The sequence below is a fragment of the Pipra filicauda genome, unplaced genomic scaffold (assembly GCF_003945595.2).
Source record: "Pipra filicauda isolate LSUMZ 115617 unplaced genomic scaffold, ASM394559v2 scaffold93_size3172892_pilon, whole genome shotgun sequence".
Classification (NCBI taxonomy): Eukaryota; Metazoa; Chordata; class Aves; order Passeriformes; family Pipridae; genus Pipra; species Pipra filicauda.
In genome coordinates, this window is record NW_024105131.1 from 1,752,196 (window position 1) to 1,764,712 (window position 12,517).

The following is a 12,517-nucleotide window of genomic DNA, read 5'->3' on the forward strand; positions in this document are numbered from 1 at the left end:
CAGGTCCATGCAGCCATACGATTATTTTATGCAAGACCAAAATGATGACCTCAGTGACCTAAGGAAACTTTATAGTTTTATCTGTGTTTTATGTATGCATATCAACTTTCCATTTTTACTAGGTTTTGGTTTCAGTTTTCAATGCTAGCAATGCATCTCTAGAGCTCCGTGTCTCTGGCTTCTACTCAAATCCCATCCTGCCAAGCCATTTTTGCAGCAAAGCCTTTGCAGAGGTTTGATTCATTTCAATCATTCCTAGCCTGCAAATGTGAAATCCCGTTAGACAATAAGGACATCACATCACAAAATAATTTCCTCTGACATCTTTGCATGCACTGATTTACATCCATTTTTAAAAGGAAACTGCAAACACGGGGGACTTGTATATCTTACTTTTACACTCAATAAAAACACTGAGAATACTTAACTACAAGATATTTAAATCCTGGCTTGCTTAGGAACAACTAACTGATTAGAAAATTAACCAGCCTTTAAAAATAATATCCCAATGATATGACGCCCAGTGAATTACTATAGGCTATCAAACGAGTAAAGCTTCTTCATAGAAGCAAAACCACCTGATGTAGCACAGACTGGTTCAGCTAAATACAGCACACTGAAAAATAGGACAAACACACAATATACTTTCCAAAGATCTTCCCTTAATACAGGGGACAAGGGAAATAGAGTTGCTAGTCCACAGGAGGCTGCAGAGGCAGGAAACAAGCTGCTGCAGCTCAGAGCAAGCCAGTCTCCCAGAGAATTCAAGACCACTTATAGGCACATAAATATGTTGTGGAGTGCTTGAGAAACTCCTTGAAGGCTTATGTCTGAGATGCTTTCTAACCATTTCGTTTGTGTGAAACCTTCTTCTTCAAAACCTGCCTTCTGACGCTGGATGTGTGGACGTCACATGGGGACTATTGAAAGAGGCGCCTCCCGCCCCGCTCTGCTTCCCTCAGTCCCGTTCCTAGCCGTGCGGTGTCACTATTCTCCGTTGTCCCAGCACGAAAACTTGCCTGTTTTCGTCAACAGGAAGGCATCGACTTGCTCTATAGCCAGTTGTGGCTATTCTGTCTAGCAGAGGGTCATATGACTCTCACAGTTCAGAGAGATCAGAGGCAGGAACGTGACATTCCACCGACACTGTCATCTCATATAATATGTGCTAAGAGCATGTCTTTCACTAAATCTGCTAGTTTCCCAAAGTTTCTGAATTTTAATTTCTGTCTTTGGCATCCAAGATGAGGTTTGAATGACACCCAAGTACAGCTGGTTCTGTAACATTTCATGTAGTTTTGGAAAACCAGCTTGGTGGGGTGCTCAGTAATCCCAGCTCAGTGCCAGCCTCCCATGTGTCCATTCCTACTGCTGTCAGCTGGACCTCATGAGATTGTAGGTTTAGGGGTACAGAATAAAGGTTTACATGTGTCCCCCCCTCCCCGACAGAGACATAGCTATCCATGAATTCAAACAGACTTTTTGGGAAACCTTTGCTTGGGCTTTGTTTGGGAAACAAACCTACTACATCTCTATCCCTCTCTTTTTTCTACCTATACAAACAAAGCCTGATGCAAACTGCACTGGTTATTGTCAGTCCTGAAGTCCAGAAGAACCACTTTACCACTCAGAAAAGTGAGATCATGTGTTTTCAGAAAGGTATCATAATTGCCTGAAGGGTGTATGACCACCACTATCAGTTTCTTCTCTCAACTGGATTAACAAGTAGGAATACAGTTTTTGACTAACCAGCACAAGAAATGCATTTAATAAGTAAACCATTGTGGATCCCAGAAGACCCTAACATTGCTTTCAACTCCTTGGAGAAAAGCACTCAATTTCACAACAGTTAATATAATAGGAGCTGGAGAGGCTTTTTCCACTCAGCTCGAAGACAGAAACCTGAATGGAATCAACATGCACACATGTAGATAAATTACATGATCTTAATCAAAGTATTTAATATGCAACTTTGGTGTATTGTAAAACAAAACCCCTTCAGTCACTCATTAGTTCTGTAACAGAAAATAAAAGCGTGCAAATATTTTCTTTTCCCCCAGAAAGTAAAGAGAATCAAAAACATTCTGGGCAGAGTAAGGAAGCAGAACAAGGACTGTTTCTTTGTTGAACAGCATACCAAATTTAGTTGAAGAAAAAAAAAAAGTCAAACTTGTCAACTATGCAGCTTCATTTCTGGAAATGCTGAGCCAATGCCATTCTCTATTAAGTACTATTGAAAGGGAAGAAGTTCACACTGACAAATCTGGCCCTGCTGTATTCAGCTGCCTTATCGTGCAGTTAAGCATCTAAACTTATACATCTAGGGAAGTTTTAAAATATAAGGTCTGTGTGCTGTATACTCTTCTCAGTTGTTTCTTAACTCATTGTCTCACTTTTTTCTTTAATCACAACCACCTCTATTCTATTGTCCCAATATCCATGATTACTCCATGTGCTTCACCCAATCACAACACATCTCCTATAAACAAGTTTGCTTTTCAGCCTCTGCTTTGTAAGAAAGTAAAAAAATGCAACAGTTTTCTGTGCCAAGGTCATTAAAAATTACATTCTTATGCTGTCTTTCAACCAGAGATCTCCTCCCTGCACTTCCTGGATGAGACACAGCCGCCTGTGGTTCTAAAAATAATCCTGCTCTTTTCTGACACACTACTAGCCTGCATATGCATCCTGTATGTGCTAGTTACCCACACAGCCGTGCTAGACTTCTTGGAGCTCCTTAAATATAATCATGTGTCTTCAAATGTATGGCTTGTATTAATGTTCCAGTGAAGCCACAAACAGATTAGAAAATTATCTTTGCAATGTCAATCCTTAAGCAACCTTTGGATCGTTCCCAGTACTTGCTTCTAAATACATAATTTACTTCCATTACATTATGTTTAATCTGCCCATGTCTGTTCCTGCCTTTCCATTATAAAGGCAGCATATTGTGCCTGCTAGGTACTGAGCTAGTGCAGCTGCGAAGGCAAATGCAACTCCTGAGCTGGCAAATTACCTCTTAATCCACGTTAACCTGATTCCTGTATTTTAAGCAATTAATTTTTTCTGGAGTGGAAGGCAGGCAAGGCTCCCTAGGTAAAAACCAGCAACACCGGGTTAGGTCAACATATTTATATAAGCACTAATACAATTTCTGTCTCAATTCTAGAATTCCCTAATTATAAAGGGCAGACTGAAACAGGAAAGGGAGATTTCTTATGCACTAACTTAGGGAAATGACAAAAACTAAAATGGGAAAGTATTAGAAACTGCCTTGCAACTAAAACAACAAAAAGGGATCACATTTCCCCTTTCTTTAGTCCTTGTTGTGCTGCAGGTTGTAACTATGCCCCTTTGGACTGGACTGGATCCCTCACACCAGGGCTGACTGTTACATGAGGCGATGAAGTACATTGTACTCCCCAGGGTCATAGAACAGAATCATTAGGTCCATTAGAACTCTCAGGTCTTCTTACTCAAGGAAGACAGGAGAACGATCTAAGTCAGTCAGATGAAAGCAGGAACAGTAACTTTAGCCAGACAAGCTCCATAGGGAGAGATGATATGTTTTCATTGGACCAACTGATACAGCTGAAGAAAAGCAAACCAGCTTTCAGGAACACAAGCCCTCCTTTACTAAGCCCAGCATCACTGGGCCAGGGGAGGTGGAACAATAGCTCCCTTCTCTCAGGAAGGTTAACCATAGCTGTGAGACAAGCCTGGCAAAGACTGTCTGAATCCAACTATTTTTTTTTTTGCATGGCATTTATATTTTCAATTTTTATATTATTAAAATCTATTTTATACTAAATGTGTCAACTACTACAGCACAACAAGAATTCAAACAACTCAGCTTTGCACTCTTTTGCAATACCTGCCTGGACACAAACACACACCTGTCCCCAGTGCTTAACACAGATTTATTTGGTAAGACATCTCTGTGTCTTAGAACAGGATTTCTGTTTATCCAGGATTATATCAGCTCCTGATGATAGATTTTTTTCCTTCATGTTCTTAACCCTATGCAGCTGACATCCCAATCACCTTTGCAGCAACTGCGCTGTCAAATGGAAATCTGAGACTGCGATCAGAGAGAAAGCACACACAGAAACAGAGGGAATTTGTACGGAGCAGAAAGATGGTGCTTCTTTGCATCTGCCTGATTGTAATAGTAGAAAAACAAAGAGCTGCATCTTTAAAGTTAGAAGAGTGAAATTCTTTTGCAAAACAAAACATATCTTCACTCTATATAGTTGCCTTTAATTTATTAAAAATTATTTTCTTTTTTTTTCTTATTAAATGGGGAAGTTGGGTTTTGAAGGCTAAAATAAAATTCTAAGAGGAAAAAACCACAATAACACAAGCAATCACCTACAAGTCTTTAATCCAAACTCTTCTTCTTTTAGAAACTAGTTAAGACATAACTGGGAGCAAAACAGACATCTTGGGAGAAAAATCTTAATATGAAAAGTGAATTGAGGGACACTAAGATCTGCTCTTCAAATTCCCTTAACCTGCAGTCTGTTATTAAAAGCAGAAACATAAAATCCAGGAAGATAGAAGGCTCTCTCACCTATCAGAGTGAGCCTTCTTATTACTTTCCGAAGTAGGTTGGTGAATTTCAGGCCAGCTTTTAAGTCACTGCTAAATACCTTAGCAGTGTGCCAGTGTTTAGTAGCACAATATTGCTCAAGAGCAGGCCCTCCTAAGCAGCCCAACTGTATAAATATATACAGCCAATTACAAAAGCCATCATGATCTTTTGACAGATTTTGCAGAAGATGTGACAAACTAGACATGGGTTAGCTGTACTCCAAAATGTCACAGAACACTCTTCGGAAACTCTTATATAATAAAACATTATAAAAATGACTCTTTTACCTTACTATTTGACCAGCATTCACTAGGACTAATATTTTAAAAAGAGTTTAATAAAAAACTCTGCATAGTCCAAACAAGGCTTTAATGTTGCTTTAGCCCTAGGCCATCGCTGGGCACTCATTTCATGAAATGAGACAGAGAGAGGATACAGTCCTGCTGAATTGCAGTTCTGTCTCGAAGGTAGACTTCCTGCAAGACAAACCTCCTTTTCATACGTCTAACAGCAGCAAACCACTTTACTTCAGACTCAAGCCTGAGAGAGTGACTGTTCACGCATCAACAGGAAAACTCCCCTGGCACAGTGCCCTGCACGGACACAGAACCTGCAAGAACTTAGCAAGTCATACAAAAACAGATGAAAAATCTGTCAAACACGTGCTGAGTTACCAAAGTTAAAGGTAACACAAAGCTTTGAACTGAGTATCTTTTAAGTGAAGGCATACTTCCTATTCCTTTGGGAAAAATGGGAAAACCTTGTGTATGTTGTTTTAAAGAGTTTTTGGGGACAAGGCTAGCAAAGATAACTTACCACCAGCTGCTCAGATTTTAAACAGAATCATCTACATATGCTCTCAGTTTTAAATGCCACCTTGGTATCTACACCACCATTTCCACTGGAACATCATCAGTGGTAGCTTTTTAAAATAAAGAATGATAATATAAGCAGCAAAGCACTGGATGGCAAAGGAGCAAGGCCCATCCTGCTACCACAGTTTTGTGACATGTAGAGTATGAAAAATGAAAATCAGAAAGCAAACAAGAGGGTTTGTATGGTATGGCTCCAATTATAACAGCATACACAGGGTGATGACTACATATTGCTAAAGATTACAAGCCTCTGATTTCTCTTTCAGGAAAGTCAAAACTGATTGAAATACATATAATTAATAGGAAAACACATTCAATTGATGTAGTAAAAACTAGAATAAGCAAGTTTCCCACCGTGTAAGTATCAGTGATTTTTATAAGATTTCAGTTTTTACCTCAGGATTTAAAATTTCCCTCATTTGTGCCACGAGTGCAAAACATTCAAACTTCATGAAATATTCATACAGATGGAAATCCATGTGGCACCATTTTGTCTTACAGACACCTAGACCTCAAAAGTGTATGCAATTTGAAGAAGAAAAAAGACAAGAACAACTTCTTTCTCCTGCAATAAGCAGGTATCAGTAAACTGATCAAAATTTATTCCCACCCCACATATATCCAAAGAAACAATACATACAAAGATCCATTTATCTCACAATTACACAAGCCTCCTGGATTTAATATTTTGAACCATATGACAAAGTTCAAGATACTTTATTTATTAGATACAACAGGTAAATCTCAAAGGAGAGATCTTGAAGGTATGAAAAAAATCACGTCACTTAAGCCCCACCCCCCCACATTCCAACATCAGATTCTATTTATAATGTACTTTTTTAATGATACTGTTAATTTTCTCTTGCAGATCTGCTCCTCTTCTTAAGGAGTCTTTTGTATTTCCAGGCATGGCTGTTTTGTTCATTCTACCATTTTACATCAGTCTGATCTCAAATATTTGTCAAACAGGCATCTAATTCAGTTGTTTTCTGTGTTTTGGCAGTCTATCTACATCTCAGAAGAACTTGTGCACAGCACAAATTAATGCAAATAGCTTTCTCAGTGTACATACTGAAGGATATGCATCCAGAGCTTGACTGCCTGAATACATCTTTCAGTAGTCCAGGCTGTATTCTTAAACTAATTATACAAATCTATAAAAATGTATAAAAAAATTATCCTTGGACCAGTACAATGTCCAAGAAACAGTTGGTAAAGATGTAAAATTATTCAGGTATTTTTAACTCTGAAATGATATAGAGTATTATGGTGTAAACTTAGGTTACACAGAGAAATAGCTTTTTCTTAAATCAAGAACAGAATAAATAATTTACAAGCTTGAGAAAAGCTGAATTATTTCCTACATAAAGACTTCTGATCTCTATTGTATAAAACTTAGAGGAACTAAATATTATTTCTGCTGGTGGCTGCAAAACTTAAATACTTGGTTTTGTTCACATAATTCCCCTCTTTAAATCTCCTAGAGGTAGATGAAGATAAAACAAACTCCAACAAGTAAGGATTAAGATACTGCAATTACATTCTAACCCCGCAAATCTAGCAAACATATGTTCTCACCAGATTTACTGAAAGCAGTTATTTTTTCTTTCCTTTTTTAACTAGAACAGAGCTCAGTTTCTTCCATCCACATTGTCAAAATCAGTGCCTGATACTGTCACAAAATAATTTTCAAAGCATTTCTGAATTAGAGCAGAAGTAGGTCCCACCTCGCGCTCTTCAGTCACTGTGATACGTTTCCCAGGACTGTCTGTTGAGGAAAGGCTGCCTTAACCAGCACTGCCCAGACAGCCCTCCTGTGCCTCTCCCCTAAAACAGTGGCAGCAGACAAACCTGCAGATCCTACCCAAGGTAACTCTTGGGGAAAGATGTGGGAGTGAAGGAGGTGGAGCTGAAGGCAGGACAGAGAAATGGGCAATCTTCACACCCATTAAAAACAATGACCTTTCTGAAGATTTCTCCAAAATATTTTTTAGCATGGGTGTCTGTGTGCAAGGGCTGCAAAATAATTGGTTATTACCACAAAACCAGAGATTTTATTAGGCTCACAAGTATTTACAAGATCTCATGTAAAGTCTTGGTTTTGGCACAGAGAAAATTATAATGCAGTAACAAAATTTTCCAAAACATTAATTACTTCATGAATGTCCTGATAGACTAAAAGAAAAAATTAAGATGAACTGTTCAGATCTGATTTCCTATTTTTCTATAGCTTGGACTATGGCTTCAAGTTTTCCACTCTCACCTCTAGTCTCCTTCCACCTGTAATTTTATCTACTTTCTTCAGCCAAAAATCTATCCCTGTGTTGAAGCCAAACATAGATAAGAAAGCACACAAGAAATAGGAATGACTCTGGTGGCCTTTTTTAAAACAACTGGACAAAGTATGTTTTCCTCCTCATTGTTTACCAGACAAAAAGGAGGAAGCGTTACTACATACGAGAACATCTGCATAAAAGTGCCTCCAAGTTTTTCTTCATGACAGCAATAATGGCATGATCACAGAGACAGGATTCCTTTTCTTTCTCTCTTTCTGTATTATAACGGTAGCCATCATGATCTCATTTGGTATGCAAAAAATATAATTACTTCAGTACAATTTCCACAGCAATTCGAAGTATGCCTTTTTCTCTTTTAAGTTACTGTTTTAATTTAATGAAAATGATAGGATGGACTGAGATGGCAAACCCCCAGCATTCTACATAATTCAGTTCTTTTGGTTTAGTTACAGAATAACAATCCTGGTAATTAAACTAAAACCATAGATCTAAATGATTGAGGCAATTTCGTGCATTCTAGAATCAATGCATATTTAAATACTTGTTTTCCTTCACAACAGTATTCAGAAACTCTTGCTTTATGGACGCTGGACCAATTTACTCTTACTGCTTTCCTGCTCACTAAGCTTGAAATGTGTGTAGGCTAAAATGCCGAACAACGTGCACAGAATCCCAAGGCCTTGGTTAACAGATAGTGGATCCTTAAATAAGAGGCACCCTCCCAGGAGGGTGATGCAGAACTTGAAATGTCCAAACATGTTATACCTAGACATCCATTAAGGATAACAGCAAATTCCAGTATTATTTTTTGTAAAAAGAAACACTTGGAAATTTCATTAGTTACACCCAAAGCACACAATGGTATGGCCATGCTGACTCCAACTCATGCAATTTTCTTGCATCTCTGCAGCCTGTGAGTATTAACCTCCACCTAAAGCTTTTCACCCATCGTACACTTCAAACTGATTCGCATGCCAACACTTCCTCAAAGTAGCCAAAGTGTGGATTAATATTCTTTGCAGGTATGAAGGTCAGCGAGGGAACCACCATTACCTGTACAAATCTCGAACAAAGAAACAAAGTACACTAAAACATGAACATGCTTTTCCAGCTTCATCTTTTAAGATAAAGCAGGCAGGTTACAAACAATTTTGCCACAATAAATCAGCCCAAATGAATTCCAACACAATTCATCTGGAAACAGGAGAAATGACTAATGTTACAAAGGATACGTGACTGGTGACGTATTTCCAATGATCCAGTAAATGGACAAGTTTACCATAAAGGCTATTATTCCAGACAGCAGTACCATTATCTGTGGATTAATGGACACAGTCAGTAATCTGACCCGCTTTTGTAGATACATCCCAGGTATTTATTTAGTTTCATTTACTTTCAAATGCAAAGTATCAGGCAAGAAAAACATACGAAGAACAAAAATAGAAACAGCTTCAAATCAGTCCATACACTGGTGATGTGTATAAGCAGCTCAGGGTATGATCTCCATAAATATACTCTGAGAGACCTACAAGCCCTTTTCTCCTTTACCCTTGGTGAACATTTAAGAGTGATTTGGAAAATCTGGCTGCTCATGCACACTGAGGCTGCATTCTTTACCTTTGAGACAAAGTCTTATTTATGGTGACAATGAAAACTATTTAAGGAAAATATCTGATTTTATTATTGTGAATACTTGCTAACCCATTCATAAGCTGCAATGCTACAAGAAGTGACCCACCACTGAGGAGCATGATCAGCATTGGTAAGAATATGCCACTGCCTCTTTTTTGGACAGGATACAGAGAGAAATTATAGTCTTCTTGGTGAAAATAAACTATTAATTCTAGTGAACAACCAATATTGACATCCTTCCGCAGAAGAAGAGCTGAGAATGTCAAAAGCGAGCACGCTTCTCTCTTTCTCTGAGTGGACAGTAAGAGCTGGAACTAGAGCACTTACATTATTTTTAATTTAATACATTAGGGGAAGCTTCTGGATTTTCACAGATTTTCCTGCTGTTCAGATGCCCTCTAAACAGAAACAAGAATTAAGGACATAAATAAATTGACAGACTCGCTCCTCTCAGAGGAAGTGGGGCAGACTCAACAAAGGGCTTTTCTCCTGCACATGCCCCTCTCATCTCACCATAGCCAATGGTTGTACAAAAATCTGTTTCACATAGAAATATATCTTACTATCAAGTTTAACTACATCAGTGTTAATTATTTAAATGAAGTCAATAAAAGCCTTACCACAGCAGAAAGCGTCCAGGGCCCAAATATTCCCCCTTCTCCGAAGACTGGTTCAAAGAAGGGTATGATGAACAACAACATAGCTGAGGACATTGGTGCCTGATAGTACAGCAACTGCATAGAGTTTACCTGCAACTCGTGCTGCTTAGCACCTACCCACTAAAACCAAAAGAGAAAACTGTTAAACATGAGGAAAAAAACCCCACAAATTGAAAACCTGAGCAAAAGCAAACTGGCTACTAACACAGAGGGAATCTCATGTGGACAATATTACATAAACAGATTGCTGAGCATTACCTTCGCCTAATTGGGGGCCCTGTGTGTTTGTCTCTTGCAAGCACAAAAGAGGAGAAAATAGGATGCAGGGACAGTGAAAAAGTCCTGAGTGCCTAAACCTCCTTTTTCCCATTGCCTGGGGGTAAAGTATTGCGCCTGAGGAAGAACAAAAAAGTAGCAGAACTAGAAAGAAAATGCCGGCTCCCTTTTATATTCAACACAAATTCTAGATCCTGTCTGTGATGGAGCTGAGTACCTTTGCCACGGCAGAGATCTGCTTGTGCACCTTTCTGCTTATTTTCTTCCCCATACAAGCTAACAAAATCAGTAAACGTTCGTCTTTCTTTTGCCAGTTTTCCAAATTTAACAGATTTCATTTCAATATTGATTATAATTGACTCTAACTTGTAACTTCAATTTTCAAGGTAGCATGCTTTAAGAAGTATTATTTATCTATGGCTATGAAGATAGATGTTACAGCCAAAAAGATGCGACTTTATATCATGCTTAAGAACGATGTTTAATACTTCATAAATCACATTAACTGGTAACATGAATTCCAGCATATGAATTTGCTAAGGTGTTTTTTTTAATATTACAGAATAATTTCACCCAAGTACTATCATTTCTCCAGTACACACACCATCACTTAAAGTTATTATATAGCATGTCTCTCCTCCTCCTGCCCCAAAACAGGACAAGAGACCAGACCATTACTTATCATCTTACACACTACAGATCAAAGAGCCTCGTTTCTTTAGGAGGTACAATATGCCTGTTGCAAAGAAATTCACACTTAAATGGATGACTATCACATCAACATGACAGAGGATGCTCATTTGGGAGACTTTTACAGTCGTGGCCAGTAATGAGCTGGTTGAGATATTAGTAAATGTTAAAGCAGAAAGGGCTAAGACAGTCCTTGGACATATCTATTTTTTCAACCATAATCATCCAGAAAGGTTGTATTGTGTGTATATCATGCATATGTATTAATGCACCCTCTACAAAAACACCTGAGATTATGTATAGTCGAAATTGAAAAAGGATGCTGACAAAATGTAAATAGCTCAAGTAAACCACGGGATTAACTGAAGGACTGGAAAACGTCCTTTCTAGGGAAAGGCTCAAATGCAAGACACTTACTTCAGCAAGAACATCAGTTCTCTCTAGAAAAAAAGGAGTTTTACCGCTTTTCACCCCTTGAAAATACACTCACGTTAAAGATGACCCCAATTTTTAGCAGCAAGGACGATCAATTCGTCAATTTACCAGGGGTTATGATGGACTATCAAAATTTGGTGGGTTTTTTAAAAACAAAAAACGGAGCACGGAGGGTTTCTTGGAAGGCTGGATGCTACTGAAAGGCGATCAAAACAAGGGGCCGTATCGTGAAGACCAACCACCACAACGCTCCCCCCCCCCGCCAATACCCACCACTTGGTAGAGGGAGGTCACCAGGACGCCCAAGGTGGCGAATGCTATCCCCAGGACGTTGAACTTCACGTCGTAGTAGGAGTTGAGGAAGACGCCCAGCGTGATGGGGACCTGCGGAGGTGGAGAGGGGGGTTTTAGGCGGGGTTGTTGCCCTCGGCGTCGCCCCTCCCCGCTCCCCTCAGCCCCGCCGCCTCCTCACCAGGGTCAGCTTGATCCGCAGGGGGAAGGTCTTGCCGTAAGCCACGCTCTGGATGACCACGATGACCGGCGTGGTCATGGCCTTGGCCAGCTGGTAGGTGCCGATGGTGTTGCTCTGCAGGGAGAGGTTGGTGAAGACGACGAAGCCGCAGAAGCTGAGGGCCAGCGGCAGCACCTGCGCGGGCTGGAGGCTCTTGGGGGAGAAGGCGCCGAGCGCCTGGCACAGGTAGAGGCCGAGCCAGGTAATGGCGAAGTGGACTAGGGTGAGGCTGAGGTTGGGGAAGCCCAGCCGCACGTACAGCCACTTGTTCAGGAAGACGATGCAGATGGAGGCGGCCAGGTTCACCAGCAGCCCCGCCGCCAGCCGGCCCTGCGCCGGCAGCCACCCCATGACTGAGGCTGCCCGGCGGCCGCCAGCGAACCGGCCGGGCCCGCCGCCCCCGCCCCGCGGGACACGTGGGCTCGCGCCTTCCGGTGGCCCCGCCCTCCCCGCGCGGCTCCGCCCGCCCTGCGCGGGGCCAGCGCCGGCAGCGCCCCCGGAACGGACGGGGGGCGCGTGCGGGGGCGTGTCCGTCTGTTCGTCTGTGT

General features: G+C 40.5%; 1 protein-coding gene across 1 annotated transcript; it reads right to left on the reverse strand.

Moving 5' to 3' along the window:
• Positions 1–6,028: 6,028 nt before the first annotated feature.
• On the reverse strand, positions 6,029–12,398 carry SLC35E3 (solute carrier family 35 member E3). Its single transcript, XM_027741519.2, has 5 exons — positions 11,931–12,398; positions 11,732–11,842; positions 10,019–10,177; positions 8,999–9,081; positions 6,029–8,531 (listed from the first exon to the last, which is right to left on the reverse strand). Exons 1-5 carry the CDS (start codon positions 12,318–12,320, stop codon positions 8,345–8,347), a joined length of 930 nt encoding a protein of 309 aa, XP_027597320.1. The 5' UTR covers positions 12,321–12,398; the 3' UTR covers positions 6,029–8,344.
• Positions 12,399–12,517: the final 119 nt, after the last annotated feature.